We start from the raw sequence: 19140 nt of genomic DNA, 5'->3' as shown, positions 1-19140 counted from the left end.
TTTCTTCCTGTTAACAAAGTGGAGAAAGAGACTTTCTCCAATCGACAAGAAAGTAACGTTTATTTTCTCCCAACATGGATGAACGCAGCCACTGTCCATGTGTACTGTAGATGTTCTCTCCCGAAAAGTTTAATCGTTTTTTAACGCCTCAGCAGCTCTGCCAATAGGTTTCTGTAATAATACAAAGTCGTAAAATGGAGGTTTCAACAGCAGGAAACAAAGCAGTGATTAAATGAAGAGAGAAAAAGTGTTGAAGAAAGTAGGCATTTTTTTCGGTGCGCGCATCAAATTAAAAAGCAATGCTTCTTTCTCTACATCACAACAATTAGAGAGCAGCAAATTCTAATGTAATGTGAAAACAATAGAGATGCACATATCTCCTAACTATTATATGATCTGAGACTGAGAACTGAACCCTGAACATAATTACAAGCCGATACACACGCGTCATCCACTGCATTAACAATTTCAACATTTTTGTTTTCCTTTTACAGTGAAAGTTACGTGTTGATATAGCCCGCACTCAATATTATCCTCTTTCTTTACAGCCGCTTTTTTTTTATTGAGAGCCTTGTTAAGATATCATATGGTTCACTTTTATCACAGATGGTTATGTCTCTCTGATCATGTTTTTTTACGCACACGCTGCGTATAGTGTACCGGCTATCCTGTTCGAGATTCACAACTACTTTTCCCCTTAGCCCAAGGTGTCTTCAATCCATGGCCGCAGTGAAGTTCTGGTTTTCCCCCATGAAAATCTGTTACGCCGCATGATAGGGTTTATATCACCAAAACACCAAATTGCCAAAAGTTAATAACGAAAAGCATTATCAAACCCCTACACATGATAAAAGCTTTAGCCTAAATTTCCTCCAAAAATATTAAATTAGCCTACTTTGCAAAAAAAACAGACAATTTCGCGGATAACTAGGCCGCAACTGTAGCAAAATATAAGAACAACGCTTTGGTGGCGTTAAAAATCCAATCGGTTACTTCAGCCGACTTCAGCGAGCTGTAAATTGTCTGTACCCTGCTGTGATCTAAAATGCTCCCTGCGGCTCGTTGACAAAAAAGACCCCAATGTGGAGCGATTGAAATATAACAGAAAGTGCACAACAAGCTGTGACACAGCGCCGCGCAGAGAAAAATACAAGGAAACTGAAATACCATTTTTTATTTTTAAATCCCAATTCCAATCTGTCTACTAACCCCAATTTCAACGCCTTTGATCTATATCATTCTCTCCCGTGGGATTATGGGCCATCACAAATCCTTCCTCCTCAGTTTGAGGAAAGGAAAAAACAAGATACATATTGCACGGTTGGTTGAACAGCAGTTATATTAGCGCAACTACCATACCGCGACTGGAATGAATTTATTGTCACTTTAAGTACAATACAGTTTTGCAAAATATATGGTTAGAAAGGATAATAGATGAGTATATACAGGCAATTATTGGCGCGATCTGCGGATCTGCACATATCGCGTTATTGCTTTGGTAAATGACATAATTGAGGACCACTGGACATTTAGGTTAATTGAAAAATTCTAACGCGCGTGCAGTGTACTATAGTGGAGACGGCAGTTTTCTCCAGGAGCAAACATATAATACATGGGGTTTGATAAAGAGCCGAGACAAGCTAGGCAGAAACAAAGTGAGAGAGTATATATCAGCACACACGCGGCTGCGAAGTAAAACTATAACAGGAGAAATTTACAAACTTTTTGTTTGTTTTTTTCCTTACTGATTCTCCTATGTAGTCGCGTGAAAGCGAAAAACTTCCTAAAAAAAAAAAGAGCCAGAAAAAAAAAGAGAAAAATTCCGGAACAAATACTAGAACACAAGGATGATGTTTAGTTCTCTCTCCCACTGACCAGTTTTTAGCTTTACCCACCGGCGGCGGCTATTTGGAGAACATATAAGGCTCCGTGTTCTTCCTGTCTTTCGCAACATTTCTGTCTCGTTTGTCGATACAGTTACAGTGAAATTAAGGTGGTAGCGGATTCGAATCTACTACCCCAAAATCCAATAGAATAAAATGAAGGTATTTTTTAAAATTTGAATAGTGAATTCCTTATCATTGTTTCAAAGCAGAATACAATTAAAACGGCGCCGCATATTCTCTACTATTGTAGTTATTACAGGTGTTTTGCTTATTGGCGACCATCATAGTGTTGAGTGATGCTGCCGCTCAAAGAGAGAGCAAAAGAGAGCTCAAAAGAGTTGCAACCCGACAAGCGCCCTATGACCCAGAATACTATCCCGAATCAACGGGTTACGTGAGTATACCAATAAATTTTCGAAAAATTTGTATTTTTACTTTAAGATAAAATTTTGATTTCAAACACACTGTGATTTGCAGGGAATGCCATATCAGTTCGGCTACTCAGTCTACCATCCGCAGTCGTACAATGACTACGGCCATCAAGAGAAAAGTGATGGAAAGCGCGTAGATGGCGAGTACCGTGTCGCACTTCCGGATGGTCGCACCCAAATTGTGACTTATTACGTCGAGGGTAACAGCGGTTTCCAAGCCAAGGTCCGCTACGAACCCACAGTCGCCAATCCGCCACCAATCACGCCATCCAGCAGACCATATGAGGGACCCGAGCCTCCATATGTACCCAAAAAGCCTGTCTACGCTCCTGAGCCAGTGTACGAGCCAAGGAAGCCTGTGTACGCTCCTGAACCTTCGTACGAACCTAGAAAGCCCGAGTACACTCGTGAACCCACATACGAGCCTAGAAAACCATTCTATCCTCCACCCCAAGAACCTGCTTATGTGCCCAAAGAACCAGTCTATGAGCCCAGACCAGTCTACCGTCCTAGAGAACCAGAGTATCCATCTGGGCATTTGATCAAGAAGCCTTTGTACGAACCGAATCCGTTTTACTCGAGTACCGACAAGCCATCAATCGAACAGCACCAAGAACCATTCATCTCGACAATTTCTCCTCCAGTTACAGACGAACCGAAATCGTCTCCGCCGCCGTCACCAGCGAGTGAAGTGCGCAAACCTCACGATGGCTACTCTCCCAACCCGTATACTAAACCTTATCCTCCCAACGACTATCCCACCACGCAGACACCATACCCTCAGACTTACGTTCCTTACGCGCCTCGTGAATACCCCAAACCTCACGACGGCTACTCCGACAGGCTTTACAAACAGTTTCAAGGCGACTATGGTAGAAAAGTCCAGCCTCATGATGGCTATACCCAAAAGCAGTACAACGAGCCTAAAGAGGAGCATGTTCCAGTTCCTCCAACGTCCTTACCTCACGATATTTATTCCCACAAGAAGTACAACGAGCGCAAAGAAGAATACACTCCCAACTTGCCTCATGATGGCTATTCTCCTAGGCTTTACAACCAGCCCAAGGAAGAGTATGCTCCTAAGCCTTACACCAGGCCTCACGAAGGATATGCTCCTAAGCAGTACCCACAAGAAGAGCATCCGGCTCAGGAAGTCTACACTCCGAGACCGTATCAGCCTGAAGAACATTCTTCCGGCCGTCCGGCGCCTCACAGCGGCTACGGAGAATCGAATTATCGCGCCAGTGAACCTCGTTACTTGGAAAAATACCGACCCAGGCCCAACTACCCGCGCCCCCACGACGGCTACAGCACCGAGCCATATCCCCGTCGTGAGTTGAATAAGCAGGGTGTTGAATCCGGAGAGAGGAAACCACACAGTGGGTATTCCGACAACGAAGTGGTCGAACTCCGTCGTCCCGCCAGCGAGAAGCGAAGACGTAGCCCACCGAAACGGGTGGTGAGACAACGTTACGTGCCCATCACTAGGCGCAACTCACGCAAGGTTACGAAGGAAGTGAAAGGGAGTCAAGCGAGTCCGTCTCAGGTGTCTGTTACCACTGTCCAACCGAGTCAGTTGACAACCAATAGGCAATAGCGATAAAATGTTGTATTTCCTTTTTAAGTTTTTTAATATTTGAAAACTTGAAAATTCCGGGCGATGGTGCAGGTCATCAACTCCGGTCCCTATCTCGTATAGTTTTTTAAATGTTTCACATCTATTCGAGTCCTCTATTTTTCTATGTTGCAATTCATTTTCTGTTGACACGAGCGTTATCAATGTTGAATGAATTAATCGTTGATTCGCTTATTTTTCTTGGTTATCGTTTGATGAATTTCCCACGCACGTGTATCACTCAATCAATATACATTTCTCACACTGAAAATTTTAATTGTTATCAGCACCATAAACCATTCGTCGAATAATCTAGACTAAAAATTTCAAAACGACAAAACCGTGACCGAAAAGCAGATTGAACGCAACCGACAAGGATGACGGTTAGCGTTAATTAGTGTTGCAAAAAAAAGACTCCTTTGTTTAAATTATTTTTACATTATTGTAAACAATGGCGTGCGGCCGTATTGTGTGTGTTGGCCATTATTTGTCCAGTACAAGGAGAAAGCCACACGCGTTTACGCGGGATTGTTCTTTTTCTCCCTGCTGCTTTGATAACAGCCCAGCACGTATCATTCATGGGAGAGACAATATGTTTGCAGGTTAGGTTTAATGGCCGGAAAACGCTCCAGTGATCTTAATGGATGGGATGTGGGAAAGAATATATAGATAACTAGCTTTCTATATAACGCCGGACCTTTCCCCAAAACAAGTTGCATGCAATGTTACAGCTGTGCTTGCGCCAGAAGCAGATGCTGTTTTGCGATTATTAGAGAAAATCACTTTAGCATTATTTCTTTTAGACCTTTTTTTCCCCCAGCAAGACGAGGGCTACTTTAGCCCCTGCTGGTTTATGAACCATCAAATTTCAGAAAATGGAACATTGAAAAACGCAAAAAAAAATAAAATCTTGTTGATACGGAAACAATCTGGTCTAAGAGAAAGCTTAATTGTTTTGCGTCATCGTGTCTTGTTCTCACATGTATACAGGAACAGCCCAAAGACCATAAATAACAGATTAACAAGCAATCCGCCGTAAAGATATAGAACTTTGAAAATCGAAAGGTCCTTTTTATTCTGTATCCTTTTTATAATAAATAACCTTTCTATTAATACAAATTGACAAGGCGTTATGGTTGGATAAGGTAACATTTATTTTTATTCACAAACCGAAGAATGGACCGGAAAATATAGAGGGAAAGGCGAAAAGCCGACATAGTCACCAGGCCCACATTTCTTACCATTGCGTGTTTACTTTTCTTGTCTCTTATTGACTGACAGCCAAGAATAGTGGAGCATTGCTTTCATCTTAACATCACATCTTCTAGTAGCGGAGACGAGGTGGAATGCGACTTTCACTCTATTCATCACGAACAACAAATTTTGCATATTTCATTGAAATTGTAAGTGCTACTTCTTTCGTGAAAACTTGGACACAAGCCACATCAATATGTCCCGCGTAAAGAAAAGAGCGGAAAGAGATTTGAGAAAACTGCCAAATTCAACATAGAAATGTTGAATATTAGAAATCGAATCGCGATATCGAACGATGGAGACGATGTGTACGACATCCTGTAGCTAGTTGCAAAAGATGTATCGGTCTGTTCATTGATCGCATACATTTACGTGCCATAACCTTATTTCCGGTTTCGAGCAATATGGCCTCAAGGAAAGTACAAACTTGTATATAAACGAAACAGGCAATGGAATCAAATCAGTTGACAAGCTTCTCCAAGCCATTCGATAACCCGCAAACATGAAAGTAAACAATTTTTTTTAAAAATGGATTTACAACTCAAATAGCTAATTGTATATACATATTTATTTACAGGTATTCATCTTAATTGTGTTGTGCTTGACGGCAACAGCAGTGACTGGTCAAGACGAAGTCCCATCGCCGCAAGAATCTGTTCCATCTGTTCCTGAACGCAGTGAGGATGCAGATGGCTACGGTCCTGAACGCGTCAAGAATCCTCCTTCCGCTCCTGTCACCATTCCGACTGCTGCTGCCGCTGCCGCTGCTTACGCTTACTCGGCTGCTTATGCTCAACCGTCAGCACCAGCAGTAGCACCAGCGGCAGCACCGGCAGTAGCACCAGCAGTAGCACCAGCAGTAGCACCAGCGGCAGCACCGGCCCGCGTATCAGGACAATCAGCAGCAGCTCAGCCTGTGAGTTGATCTTCATTCTTTATAAAGTGTTATAGATATGGATATGGACGAAATAATCTAATTGAATTTTGGTTTGAACATCCAAGCCGATGATGTTGATGCCTTACAGCTTCCAGTACGGAGTGAACGACGATGCCATTGGTCTGGATTTCGGCCATAAAGAGAGCAGCGACGGCCTAGTCGTCACGGGAACTTATTACGTTCTACTCCCCGACGGTCGCATGGAGACGGTCAATTACAAAGCTGACGACAATGGATATGTGGCTGAAGTTATTTATGATGGAGAGGCCAAATATGACAATGCCAAACCTCAGAAAGGAGCCGGTAGTTCACCAGGCACCTCCCCGCAGTTGCAAGCTCCATCAAAACCAGCATCCGCACCTGCCCCACCTACAAGAGCTCCACAATCGTTGCCCGTCTCTAATGCTACACCAAAAGCGCCAGCAACGCTGCCAACTGCTACACTAAAAGCGCCAACAAAAGCGCCAACAAAAGCGCCACCAACTGCTTCAGCCCCCGTCTGGCCAGCTGTCAAAGTACCAGTAGTACCTGTCGCTCCTGCTGTAGACCGAACTCCTTCGGTCATTCCTGCTACTTCTGCCCCTGTCGCCGCTCCGGCTCCTGCTCGGAGCGCCATTCCAGCTCCGACTGCAGTTTGGACTCAAGCTGTTGCGCCTCCGCCACCACAGTTATCTCAAGTCACAACAGCACAGGCTAACACACCTCCAGCGGGATTGGTTCGTCCGGTTGTCCAACCAGGAGTACAGGCCATATCTTATGGCCAACCTTCTCCTCCTGTTCCAGCTCCTGCCCCAGCTTATCCGGTTGCTCCAATTCCGCTTACCCAAAGAAACACACCCAAGCCACTTGTCAATCCGTATTAAATTTGATCGGGATCGCATAATGATTAACGAAAAATTGCTTCCTCGACAAATCCTTATATAAAATGACGAAATAGTATATATACATAGAACATAATCGAATTAAATATAAATACATTGGTGAAGCTGAAGAATAATATAAATTTATAACCCTAATCTTAAAAGTCAATGTATACCGATTCTCTAAATGATGACAGACTATCATATTGTATGGCTGCTTTTATAAAAAAATGTACCATTTATGAGAAAAGTAAAATACACTATTGAATCATATTTAACAGTGCAATTTAAAATTAAAACAAATAGCGCAATGATCCGACTGTTAGTAGGAGATACGTTCGTGGTAAGGTAAATTCAAATATATAAGGCCATGAAATAAAGTTAAAATTTCGTCATTGACTCGACGAAATATATGGACCTATTGAATGGATGTAGTTCGATGGAGTTATTACAAACGTACAATAAATATACTGATAGACTGAAAGGTAAACCAACTGAGTGTAAATTGGCGTGTATTCCTAAGTGAATATCAGTGCTTTTCGTTTCTATTAGCCTTTACCTATTCATCAATGAAACTGGAGAGTTATTATTCATATTTATAATGCGGTAACCAAATAATGGAAACAAACGCGCTGGCGCGCTATAAAATATTTTTTTTTGCCGGCGGTGCATGTCGTATATATACGATTGTCGTATCGTATCGTTGATTGATCGACAATCAAATGGATAGAACATTCCATATGGACCCATTCAGGGCGCATCTTCGAGGCTGGTTGGAAAGACGACTTTCTATTTCACGTTCCAATCCAACGACATTGAATCTATACTATATGGAATTGGACACAGCAAAAGGAGGGCATCGCATTTTGTATGGCCGGGAAAATAATTTTGTTTAGAAAAACTGCCAACTGGAAACAGTATGAGAAGGTCACTGCGAATAATACCTCGAGTAGGTTTTTTTAACGTAGCTATCCTTCACAGACACAGAGCCCGAAGGAAACTGTGTCATCATTCATCGATTTTGCACTTTTCTCATATCCGGCCAAATACCCAGTCGCAATTGCAGCATATATATAAACCTAAGGGACACATGAAGAGCAAACCATTTCAGGAGCGATTTCTAACTAGCAAACATGAATGTAAGAATTTGTTCGTATTTTTTCCCCGGTTAATCTTTAAAGTTAAAAAAAAAAAAAGTATTCGGTTGACAGTTGATTACAATTCCATTTATAGGTGGGCGTCCTCGTAGTGTGTTGCTTGTTAGCTACATCTGTGACTGGTAATGAAGACGAACGAGAAGAATTTGATTTTGATCTTGAAATGTCCTTTGAGGCTGACGAAATACTTGGCCCCGTCGACACTCTTGCCGCTGTTACCACCACCACTGTTACTGCTAAACCTGGTGCTCTTAAGTCTCCCAAAGCAGAATCCGAACCAGTTCCAGAGCCAATTCCAGAGCCGTCCCCAAAGCTGACTAATAAAGCAAACCAATCCGTAAGTCTATATTTTTTTAAATAACTTGAAACAATTGTGACGAGAAATTCTATTTTCGTGCAGACCAACGCTATGTTGGATATCAAGCGCAAAACACCTTACAGCTTTGAGTATGCCGTGGAAGACAGTAAAAGCGGTTTAGATTACGGGCATAAAGAGAGCAGTGACGGCGAAGTCGTTACTGGAACGTATTACGTTCTACTACCTGATGGACGAAAAGAAACTGTCAAATACAAAGCTGATGGCAATGGTTATGTTGCTGACGTTTCCTATGAAGGTGAGGTCAAGAATAACGACAATCCCCAGTCTCAGAAAGCGTCCGGAACTTTCGCATCTTCAGGTACAACATCCGCGCAATTGCAAGCTTATTCCAACAGCTCAAGCCCTGTTTCAATGATTTCCACATTGAACACATCCACTCGACCTCCGCAAATATCATCTTCGATGTCTAGCGCTACAACCAAAGGCCCATCCCTTCTCCCTTCATCTCCTGCTGCAGAGGCCCCATCAGCTGGTAAAGCATCCGTAGTTTCCACTGCTGCGTCTGCTGTTAGTTCCACTTCCTCAATAATTTCTGCTACAGCCACTATCACTACTCCAAGTCCATTTGCTTCTTCCACTCTCACTCTCATCCCTTCCTCCATTCTTACCTCCCCAACTACTACTGTAACTGCCGCAACTACTACACCGAGTACCGCAACTATTGCATCAACCAACGCAACTAGTACCCGAACTACTATTTCAGCTAACGCAACTTATGCTACTCCAATTAATAATGGAACTACTACCCCAACTATTAACATTCCGACTAACGGAACTACTACTTCAACTATCGCAACTAATACTATTCCAACTAGCGCAACTACTATTCCAGTTAACGGAACTATCGCCCCATCTACTACTCTAACTTCCGCAACTACTACTACAAATTCCGCAGCTAACTCTACTTCAATTAACGGAGCTACTAACCCAACTAACGTAACTAATAATACAACTACTACTCCACCTACCCTAACTAACGTAACTAAAAATGCAACTACTACTCCAACTAGCCCTAATAATACCACTTCATCTACTTCCAACCCTGCCGGTATCGCAACCAGCACCGCTAGATCCCTTTCTTCTACCACTACTTCTTCATCTGTACCTAAATCTACGCTCAACTCAACTTTCTCCCCAGCAGTTTCTGTTACAGTTTCAGCTTCACTCTCACTCTCAAATCAGAATTCAACTTCTGTGTCTTTGCCTCAACTTTCCCAAACTAATAAAACCCAACTCACTTCAACACCAGCCTCACCATCTAGTACTCGCTCTCCAGATATCTCTCTTACCCTCAATATGGTATCTCAAGCTCCTGGAACCCCACCTTCTGAAAATCAGTCGTTCTTTCAAGCTTTAGCAGGATTTATTCGTTCTGCTGGCCCAACTTTTATATATTGCCGTAAATTACTGCCAAGCTGTTCTGATTCAACTGGATTCCCACAAGCGTCTTTTTGTAGCAACTGCAATAGCCTTCAGAAAATCTGCTCCAAATCAGAATCCATTGGAGAAACTCCTCCCGTTTATAATGATACATTGAAGGCTTTTCAGACCCTTGTTCCTGCAGCTCCCGTCTGGCCAGCTAATAAATCACCAGTAGCAGAGTTAGTGCAAAAAACCGTTGATTCAAGTTCTTCTGAAAAACAGTCGAATTCAAACAGTACGCTTCCCCCCGCAACTCCTTCTCCGTCCACTCAAGTTCCCTTATCATCCTCCATACCTAAAAAAATTGTTTCCCTTGAAGTCCCCGAAGGTCTAGCCGATATTGTCCAATCTGCCGATACGCATTTCAGTTATTGCCAGAAAATACGGTCGTTTTGTCCTCGATTAGAGTCCACTCGACCTTACTGGGAGAGTTCCTCTGAAACTCCTTCTAAGCAAAAAGAGTTTTTGCTTTCAACCATCCAAGCTTGCAGTTATTGTCGTAGTCTATGGCCAATCTGCTCTGAAATGGTCGAATCATCCGAATTTCTTCTAGACCCGTCCCAATTATTCACTCTTCACGGCTTAGAAGAAGAGGTCCGTAATGCTATGTTTACTATAAGTTACTGCCGTAACTCTACACAAGATTGCAACCAATTATTAAAGTCTAATCAATCAATAACAACAGTGTCTCCGATTAACAGTATAGCGCCTCAAACTTCTAACGGTACTTCTCCAGCCCTTTTTTCTAGTAAAACTTCAACGGTTCAAGTGGATGATAAACCAATTCCTGGATCTTCAGTTCCCTCTCAGATACCAGATCCCCAAAGTGAGGATCTCGGTGATTTGAAATTTTCAAATTATTGCAGTCGTATGACGCCAGTTTGCTCACAACTGCTGTCCGTCTGAATGTTAAGCCTCTCGAAGTATTCTGAAATCTGTATTCCCCAAGTAAGAAAAAGAAACGCACTAATATATAGCTTGTTTATTCTCCATTAGAATAAAGCAGATTTTCAAAAATGTTTTAATTGATTTTCTGGTAGCTACCGTTAAAGTAACAATTAATTTATTTAATAAATGAGTATTGCTGACAAAGCGCAAAATGTTGTTGTATGAATCATTCGTTATTTTATATCATTTATCAGATATTACCCTACATGGTTTCAGAAATTTAGTGTTTAAAATGATAAAACATAGTCCTACTCAGTTTTTTCACGCTGATTTGCGTTTTGTTTTAATTTTTTGAAAAAATGCACCTGAGTAGGGGAGAGTGGGGCGATCTGGCGTTCGGGTCGGTTGGCTCAATTAATTTCTTGATGGGTTAAAATTGCAATAAAATATTCAAAAAATCAGGCGATGTAGATGTTAGTAATGTGCATCTTAAAACAAAATTTCATGGTATTACAACGATCGGTTTAGGAATGAAAAATAAAATAAATTTGTCTTCTTAAAATTGGGTCGTTCTACCTTGACTTTCGAATCAATTATCGGCTTTCCCGATTACTTTAAATTATAAAAAATTTGGAAAATACTTACATTATCTCCTCTTTAAGCCTGTTTAGTTTGTTTTATATTTACAATAGTTAAAATAGAAGATATATTCAATGATATATATACTAAGACCTCTTTGTTTGGGGCGCATTTTGCCACACAACGTTGGGGCTATTTGGCGTATATTAAGTTGCATATATGAGTGATATGACAGTAGTAAAATTATTTGTGTTTGATTTTTTCGTATTTCAGTCTACCATACTGATTTAACTTTTTTTAAAATTGATATTCTGTTAATGGGTTGCATTATTTTTTTAATTTTGAGTTTTTACTGTCAGTCAACGGTTTTTCCGTAAGAAGTACAGGGGCCAAGAGACCCCGCCGTTGTGAGCAACCAACCCCGTATCTGGGGTCAGCTGTCCCTTATTTTTTTAAATCGTAAAATACCTAACCTAGACGATATTATTTGTTCAGTTAAAAAAAAATACCAGTGAAAGGGTGAATTTTCTCTTTTTTAAGACTTGGTAGAACTTAATGCGTTAAAAGTAAAAGAATTAGAGCTAATAGAAAAAAAGTGAGCCAGTCTCCACTCTCCCCTACTGTGGAACACTCACGCACTCCCCCCGCTCCTACCCTTAGGATGATATCACTTTCAAAAACTAGAAAAAAAAGTTGTGACAAGGCCTTGAGACTGAATCCAACAGAGTGGCTGTACCTTCTTGACCATGATAAAAGTAAGCATGGAACATTAATAAAAGCAGTCATTTATGGGTATCCGTCTCAGCGTTAAAGTCTTCCATAAGCTTTTGTTTTGTCATCGTCTCTTCCAATAAATCCTGCCACCTGGTGGGTTTGTAACAGCAGTATGTGTCGCGCGCCAACCTTCCTGCCCATTTAAATTTCTGAATCCAAATAAAGTTTGGCCGGGCCACTATTACTTTACGACAGTCACTTTCCGTCAGTTTTCGTTCTCAACATTAAAGGCTTCCATAAGCTTTTGTCGTCGTCTTGATTGCCTCCCAACAATCCTTGCCACCTAGTGTAACAAGTAACAACACTGATGATAAGATGATTCACTACAGCAATGTTTTCTAGCAGTGGGATAAAGTTAGTAAGATAGGAAGGAACTTGAAAGTTAGGAAAATACAATCGGATATCCTACTTAATATTTTCCCTCCCACTTAAAATTTTGCAAACTATTTGAGGAGCCTACAAGAAAAAACTTCTGCCCCATGAGCGGAAGCTCACGCTTACGGCGCCAACTATCGGTTAAAATCTAAATTTTTTTTTAAATGATCAAACATTGTCCTTTGGAGTCACCAAAAATTACTTATTTGTGTATTTTTTTATTAACCATTTTTATTAAGTCTCAAGTTCAGATTTGACTAACATTAATTCCATGTTAAACTCTAGTTAATTAAGTTTTGGAAAAAACACCGTTGTCAGTTGCATTCTAAGTAATAATAAAAAAAAAAAACCGCTAACGTGCGAGCCATGAGCGGAGAGCTTATAAGCCTAGCACCATAAAAATACACGAAAAACGAGGGGTTGTCCTTAATTCGTTGGTGTTTACTATAGGAATAAATGTCAACAAACAACTTGTGTTGAAATTTGAAAAGTCTCCGAGTTTTCAATTAATTTAAATTGCTGATTAGTTTTGCTGTGTCAGCTAAGCTACTTGTGTCGTTATGTGTAAAATAAATCCAAAGATAATGTTAGTTTTGCTGATCTATTTTTAGTACTCATTAATCAATAATATAATATGATATTGAATGCTACAGTTTTTATTAAAGATTGAATTGGTCGTTTCAGTTCACCCTCCAATGTTGTTATTCGGATGATTTCATCTAAAAGATTACTACATTGAGGCAGAGGTGGAAGAAATCCAGCTAAGGTATTGGGTGACTCGGGTGTAAACACCGGCGAAATTCGGCAGAGCACAACCGTTTCCGAATGAGGTGATGCCAACTTGAACACCTCCAACCATCATTGGACCACCACTGTCACCCTATTTCAGATAACAAGTTGGAAATTATTAATTTTTGAAATGCAAAACGCACGAAAGTGAAAGATTTTAATTCTCTTACCTGACATGTATCTTTACCCGGAGCGGCAGCACAGATCATGTTATTGGTAAGTGTGCTGTATTGTAACTTACATGCTGTATTATCTAAAACATTGACAGTTGCCTTGAGCAGCGTTTGAGAGATGCTACCCCCTTTAAACCGACGTTTTGAGCAACATTAAAAAAATTATTTAAAACTTTAAATATTTAAAATAGGACACATACCTGAAGATGTAGTGCCCCATCCGGAAATGAGAGCCGATTGCCCTGCATAAGTGCTGGCTGGGGAGCATGATGTTGCAACAGCTGGAAGAGTAGCAAGCTTGACATTTGTAATAGGGGAGTTTAACTTCATAAGGGCGATATCGTTATCCTGTTAGTAAAGAAATTCACAAGTATTTTTATTGTTTATTAAAAAAAATTGTGCTATACTATATTATTTTATTAATTAGATCCTTGTTGAAAAACACTTACGTTAGTTCTGGGGACGTAAGAAGGGTGAATGACGAATTTCGTTACTCCTCTACTAACAGAACCAGTGGTAGCGCCGTTCAATGCAAGTGTGTTAACTCTTACAGTAAATGTACTCACAGAAGTTTGAGTTTTTCTGCATTCATATGAAAAAATGTAAAACATTTTGCATTTTTAACTCCCATTCACTTCTAACGCGACCAACGTTATTTTATTAATTATTTAAAACCAATACATTGAAAGTTTAAATTTGGTGAAATTCGACTTCAATGTTCAATTACACAAAGCAAAGAACAACGTTTCGTTGTTTATCCACTCAGTTTTATGATCTAAATATTAATTTTAGTGGATGCAATCAACTCAAAAAAATATTTACCCGGATAAGCAATGAGCTGCTGTCAAAATAATGGAGGGGGCAATCAAGGTTCCACCGCATAAGCTATTTCCGAGAATCAAAGCAGCCTAATAGTAATATTGTTACAATTAATTTATTTTGATATCAACGAACAATATCCCAAAAAGTAATCTGGTTAAAGATTATATAGATAGGGTATTGTTACCTGGTAAGGAATTTCTCCTGCGGCAGCTGCGGTTCCGCCAACAATCTGATCATTATCACCTTCATCTCCTTCTCTCAAACTTTGCCAGTCAATTTCAACTGTTGGCAAGAGGTCGCAAATAGTAAATTTAATATAATTTAAAAAATTGGGTTTATGTATTCGTACCATTATTGGAATTTTCAGTTTCAGGAAGGGCATGTGAAAACACGCATTCGACCAGAAAAAATAGCCCAAGAGTCTAATTTAAAAGATATACATAATTTATGTTATGCAAAATTTGAACACGAGAAAAGAATAAATGGTAGAACATCCATTATCTATTATCTTTCTTTTTCATTTGTTAGAAAGCAAGAATAATAATTTAAAATTAAATTACAACTATTGGAATCACGAGTAAAACAAAATGTTGAAGTAAAATATAATTACCAAATAAGCGATTCGCATCATGGAGTAAGAGTGTATGGTAACGCTAAAATGAACAATAATGACCAAATGAAGATTTCTTGGGCTTTTAAACCTGTTCGTCAACAGGACCTTTTTTCATTTTGCCATGGTTAGGTGGGAATGAACCAGTCGGTTGTCTCCACCCATATAGCAACAGCTGGTTCAGACAAAACATTTGAACAGTAATTTTTTTAGAACATCCAATGCTGACTCCATCATTTTGGCCAATCAGTGTAAAACGCGTTAGCAAGCCCATATTTTGTTACCAGCTAAAAACATATTGTAACAAGTGTAATCGCACCCCGTGTCAACAGTTTCCACTTGTATTGGTTTCACAATAATAATTAATCCTGTGTAAATGTTCTGTGCAAATATTGCAACCAGAACAGTTCTATATTCAGGTAGGAGATGTGTGGTAAAGAGAAATGCGGAAACATAGAACTAATAACGATAACGCGATGTGCCATATTTAAAAAAAAATGAACCCGATTTGAACAATATTAGGAACTAGGGTGTGTATATATGCCATACATCTGGTGACAAGCTGTTGGGAGTGTTCTCTCCTATTTCTATGTATCAATGTATTTGTCTTATCACAGAAATAATCACCACAATTTCCAAGTATATGAAGTGTACAAAGTAGACAAACTATGTGTGCCAATATGATGAAAAAAGTGTGAAAACTGCGAGAAGCAACTTATCATGAAATAGTTTAAAAATAAAGTTACGTCAGTTTTCAGAAGCAAAGCAGTTGCTCTAACATTATTGATTTGTATTTGCCTTGAGTATACTTCGCGCGAAAATATGTTTCTACCGTTCTTGGGTTGAAGAAGAAAATGAGGTAGAAAAATACCCCAGCTAGCATGTCCTTATTGGTAAAATATTTTTTTCCGACAATATTCTTCGATCGATAACCCACATATTGGTATAATATTATATTATTACTTTGTTGCGACAAGGTGGCTGTTAAATTTTTTTGTTATTTTCCCAATAAATGACTATTATCAAAGATGAATAAATTAATATTATATTTTTTTATTTTCCCAATAACGGATCATTAAATAAGGAATACATCGTTTTCTATGAAAAAGCTATAGTTATTTACATTTACCACACGTTGAAAATCCTAAATGATTGTTTAGGTGCTGACTTTATTGCCGAGAGTGGGTTTGAACCATCATCCTTTGAGTCACCAGTCCAATGCTATAACCACTACACCAACAACGTATATGATTGTAAAGTCCCGATGTGCCCAGTGCATACTTACACATTGTCATGGTTATAGCCCAGCGTGAGCAAAATCGATTTAATTACATCAGTGCAGGAATTTATGATTATTGAAACTATTTGTTTCATAAGTCATTTGTTTGCTGAAAGTAGGTTTGAACCAACCTCCATAGAATTACCTATATGGATGTATAATAATAGCAGTTTTAACATTTCATCTCATTAACGTTTAAGATAAATTATATCACGTTAGCGTGGAGGTAGAGTTTTAAATTCGAAGTACGTAAGTTAGTTGTTCGAGACTTGTGCAAGATCTGGATTTTAAGACAATTGGATTGTTCATTTAGGTAATTGTATGCAGAGCTAACGAATTGAATACGATATAAAACATTTAGGATTTTGAACGCATGTTAAATGTAAAAGACTATAGCTTTTTCATAAAAAAAGGATTTATTACTTTTTTAATGGTCCGTTATTGGGAAAATAACAAAACGTAATATTGATTTATTCTTCTTTGATTATAGTCATTCATTGGGAAAACAACAAAACAATTTAACAGCCACCTTGACGCAGCAAAGTAATAATCTAATATTATACCAATATGTGGGTTATCGACCGAAGAATATTCTCGGAAAACCATATTTTACCATTACGAGACTTGACTTATCCCTTTTTTGGCCGTAGGGACATCCGTGGCGAGATCCTCTGGATCTCTCTATTGCCTGTCGGGACAAACCCCTATAGGGAATCCCCTCTTAACCCTTGTTAACGTGGCTTCTAGAAGATAAAAACTTTTATTGACTCAAATCGAAAAACAGTTGCTAAACGGCTGTTGGTGTAGTTGTTATAGCATTGGATTGGTAACACATAGTATGATGGTTCAAACCCACTCTAGTCTAAAAACAAAACAGAACTTTAAATAGAATCCTTTCTAATAACAAGTTGAAGATAAAAAAAAATATTCCATGCTGGACTACATAAACATTAACACAACTACCAGATTTCCGTCAAAATTTTAAAAGTAGTAAAACGAAGTTATTTGTAGTGAAAAAGTTATTTTACCAATAAAAGTAAAATAAGTAAAATAAGTTGAAAAAATATTGTGAGCCAACAAATTTGGGTGCAAAAATATATTGGAAAAATATTTAAAAAAATTATTTTACCAACATCTCAATTGTAGGAATATAATATTTTGGAAATATTTGGGAAATATACTCTGCTAGCTGGGACCTTTCGCGTAGCGTATACTCAAGGCAACGCTAAATTTTACCAGTGTTGGGTAAGGGACCTACTCTGCATGTCCATAGACTCAACTTTAAAGTATACATTTTCTTATTATAAAATATAAAAATTCCGAATGTCACTTTTGGGGTAATGGGATGGGAAATATGGGGGGGAGGAGCTCTCCAAGATAGGTCCGATCTCCCCTCCAGTTACTTTGATCCCCGAGGGTTGTATTCATTCTTAGGGATATACCAAATCAATATATATAAAGTGTATTGAATCAAAAAATTCATAAAGCAATTCATGAAGAAATAGTTTTAGAAAAATTGTTCATTGCAAATCTTCCAGGAACTGCGACACTTTTATGAGATTGAAGTTGCTATAATTTTTATTTCACTTATTAAAACCATTTCTTTATTACAGGATGTGTTAATCGATGTCCAATACACCATTTCAAGTGTATTGAATCAATAAATTCATAAAGCAATTCACGAAGAAAAGTTTTAGAAAAATGGTTCATAGAAAATCTTCCAGGAACTGTGACACTTTTATGAGATTGAAGTTTCTATAATATATTTTTCAGTTGTTAGAACTATTTCTTTGTTACAGGATGTGTTAATCCATGTCCAATACACCATTTCTAGTATTGAATCAAGAAATCCATAAAGCAATTCATGAAAAAAATAGTTTTAGAAAAATGGTTTATAGAAAATCTTCTAGGAACTGTGACACTTTTATGAGATTGAAGTTGCTATAATATATTTTTCAGTTGTTAGAACTATTTTTTTGTTACAGGATGTGTTAATCGATGTCCAATACACCATTTCTAGTATTGAATCAATAAATATATAAAGCAATTCATAAAGAAATAGTTTTAGAAAAATGGTTCATAGAAATTCTTCCAGGAACTACGAAAAAACACTTTTATGAGATTGAAGTTGCTATAATATTTATTTGACTTGTTAAAACCATTTCTTTATTACAGGATGTGTTAATCGATGTCCAATACACCATTTAAAGTGTATTGAATCAAGAAATCCATAAAGCAATTCATGAAAAAATAGTTTTAGAAAAATGGTTTATAGAAAATCTTCTAGGAACTGTGACACTTTTATGAGATTGAAGTTGCTATAATATATTTTTCAGTTGTTAGAACTATTTTTTTGTTACAGGATGTGTTAATCGATGTCCAATACACCATTTCTAGTATTGAATCAATAAATTCATAAAGCAATTCATAAAGAAATAGTTTTAGAAAAATGGTTCATAGAAATTCTTCCAGGAACTACGAAAAAACACTTTTATGAGATTGAAGTTGCTATTATATTTATTTGACTTGTTAAAACCATTTCTTTATTACAGGATGTGTTATTCGATGTCCAATACACCATTTCAAGTGTAAAGAATCAATAAATTCATAAAGTAATTCACGATGAAAAAGTTTTAGAAAAATGGTTCATAGAAAATCTTCCAGGAACTGCGAAAAAACACTTTTATGACATTGAAGTTGCTATATATAATATTTATTTGACTTGTTAAAACCATTTCTTTATTACAGGATGTGTTAATCGATGTCCAATGCACCATTTCAAGTTTATTGAATCAATAAATTCTCTAAGAAATTCATGGAGAAATAGTTTTAGAAAAATGGTTCATAGAAAATCTTCCAGAAACTACGAAAAAACACTTTTATGAGATTGAAGTTGCTATAATATTTATT

General features: G+C 38.4%; 4 protein-coding genes across 5 annotated transcripts; 3 read left to right on the top strand and 1 right to left on the bottom strand.

The window, feature by feature from the left end:
• Positions 1–1639: 1639 nt before the first annotated feature.
• LOC124206033 (adhesive plaque matrix protein-like) lies at positions 1640–4203 on the top strand. Of its 2 annotated transcripts, none has more exons than XM_046603648.1 (3): positions 1640–2045; positions 2137–2280; positions 2364–4203. In XM_046603648.1, exons 1-3 carry the CDS (start codon positions 2040–2042, stop codon positions 3912–3914), a joined length of 1701 nt encoding a protein of 566 aa, XP_046459604.1. In that variant the 5' UTR covers positions 1640–2039; the 3' UTR covers positions 3915–4203. The 2 variants fall into 2 exon arrangements, with proteins under 2 accessions (XP_046459604.1, XP_046459605.1); XM_046603649.1 differs by having other exon boundaries at positions 1949–2045; positions 2146–2280.
• A 1445-nt stretch (positions 4204–5648) lies between these two features.
• LOC124204379 (cuticle protein-like) lies at positions 5649–7256 on the top strand. The gene is made up of 3 exons (XM_046601428.1): positions 5649–5694; positions 5764–6102; positions 6189–7256. The coding sequence occupies exons 1-3, from the start codon at positions 5689–5691 to the stop codon at positions 6984–6986; spliced, it is 1143 nt and encodes a 380-aa protein (XP_046457384.1). The 5' UTR covers positions 5649–5688; the 3' UTR covers positions 6987–7256.
• An 831-nt stretch (positions 7257–8087) lies between these two features.
• Positions 8088–11028, top strand: LOC124204395 (uncharacterized protein PB18E9.04c-like). The gene is made up of 3 exons (XM_046601450.1): positions 8088–8122; positions 8217–8477; positions 8541–11028. Exons 1-3 carry the CDS (start codon positions 8117–8119, stop codon positions 10845–10847), a joined length of 2574 nt encoding a protein of 857 aa, XP_046457406.1. The 5' UTR covers positions 8088–8116; the 3' UTR covers positions 10848–11028.
• Positions 11029–13144: 2116 nt separating this feature from the next.
• On the bottom strand, positions 13145–15090 carry LOC124204101 (trypsin alpha-3-like). Its single transcript, XM_046601116.1, has 8 exons — positions 14952–15090; positions 14691–14763; positions 14526–14623; positions 14342–14427; positions 13969–14101; positions 13720–13867; positions 13517–13647; positions 13145–13437 (listed from the first exon to the last, which is right to left on the bottom strand). The coding sequence occupies exons 1-8, from the start codon at positions 14970–14972 to the stop codon at positions 13288–13290; spliced, it is 840 nt and encodes a 279-aa protein (XP_046457072.1). The 5' UTR covers positions 14973–15090; the 3' UTR covers positions 13145–13287.
• Positions 15091–19140: the final 4050 nt, after the last annotated feature.

This window comes from Daphnia pulex, chromosome 10, assembly GCF_021134715.1.
Source record: "Daphnia pulex isolate KAP4 chromosome 10, ASM2113471v1".
NCBI lineage: Eukaryota > Metazoa > Arthropoda > Branchiopoda > Diplostraca > Daphniidae > Daphnia > Daphnia pulex.
Note: the sequence above shows the minus strand (reverse complement) of the source record. Positions and strands in the feature narration are given on the sequence as shown.

What these genes read in the sequence shown, in the direction of transcription:
- LOC124206033 (XM_046603648.1), top strand. An exon ending in ATCCCGAATCAACGGGTTAC is followed by an intron (nt 2,281 to 2,363) that starts GTGAGTATACCA and finishes TGTGATTTGCAG; the next exon opens with GGAATGCCATATCAGTTCGG.
- LOC124204379 (XM_046601428.1), top strand. An exon ending in AATCAGCAGCAGCTCAGCCT is followed by an intron (nt 6,103 to 6,188) that starts GTGAGTTGATCT and finishes TGAACATCCAAG; the next exon opens with CCGATGATGTTGATGCCTTA.
- LOC124204395 (XM_046601450.1), top strand. An exon ending in CTAATAAAGCAAACCAATCC is followed by an intron (nt 8,478 to 8,540) that starts GTAAGTCTATAT and finishes ATTTTCGTGCAG; the next exon opens with ACCAACGCTATGTTGGATAT.
- LOC124204101 (XM_046601116.1), bottom strand. Translation starts at nt 14,972, where the DNA reads ATGATGCGAATCGCTTATTTG. An exon ending in AACTGAAAATTCCAATAATG is followed by an intron (nt 14,624 to 14,690) that starts GTACGAATACAT and finishes TCTTGCCAACAG; the next exon opens with TTGAAATTGACTGGCAAAGT. An exon ending in GCAGCTCATTGCTTATCCGG is followed by an intron (nt 14,102 to 14,341) that starts GTAAATATTTTT and finishes ATATGAATGCAG; the next exon opens with AAAAACTCAAACTTCTGTGA.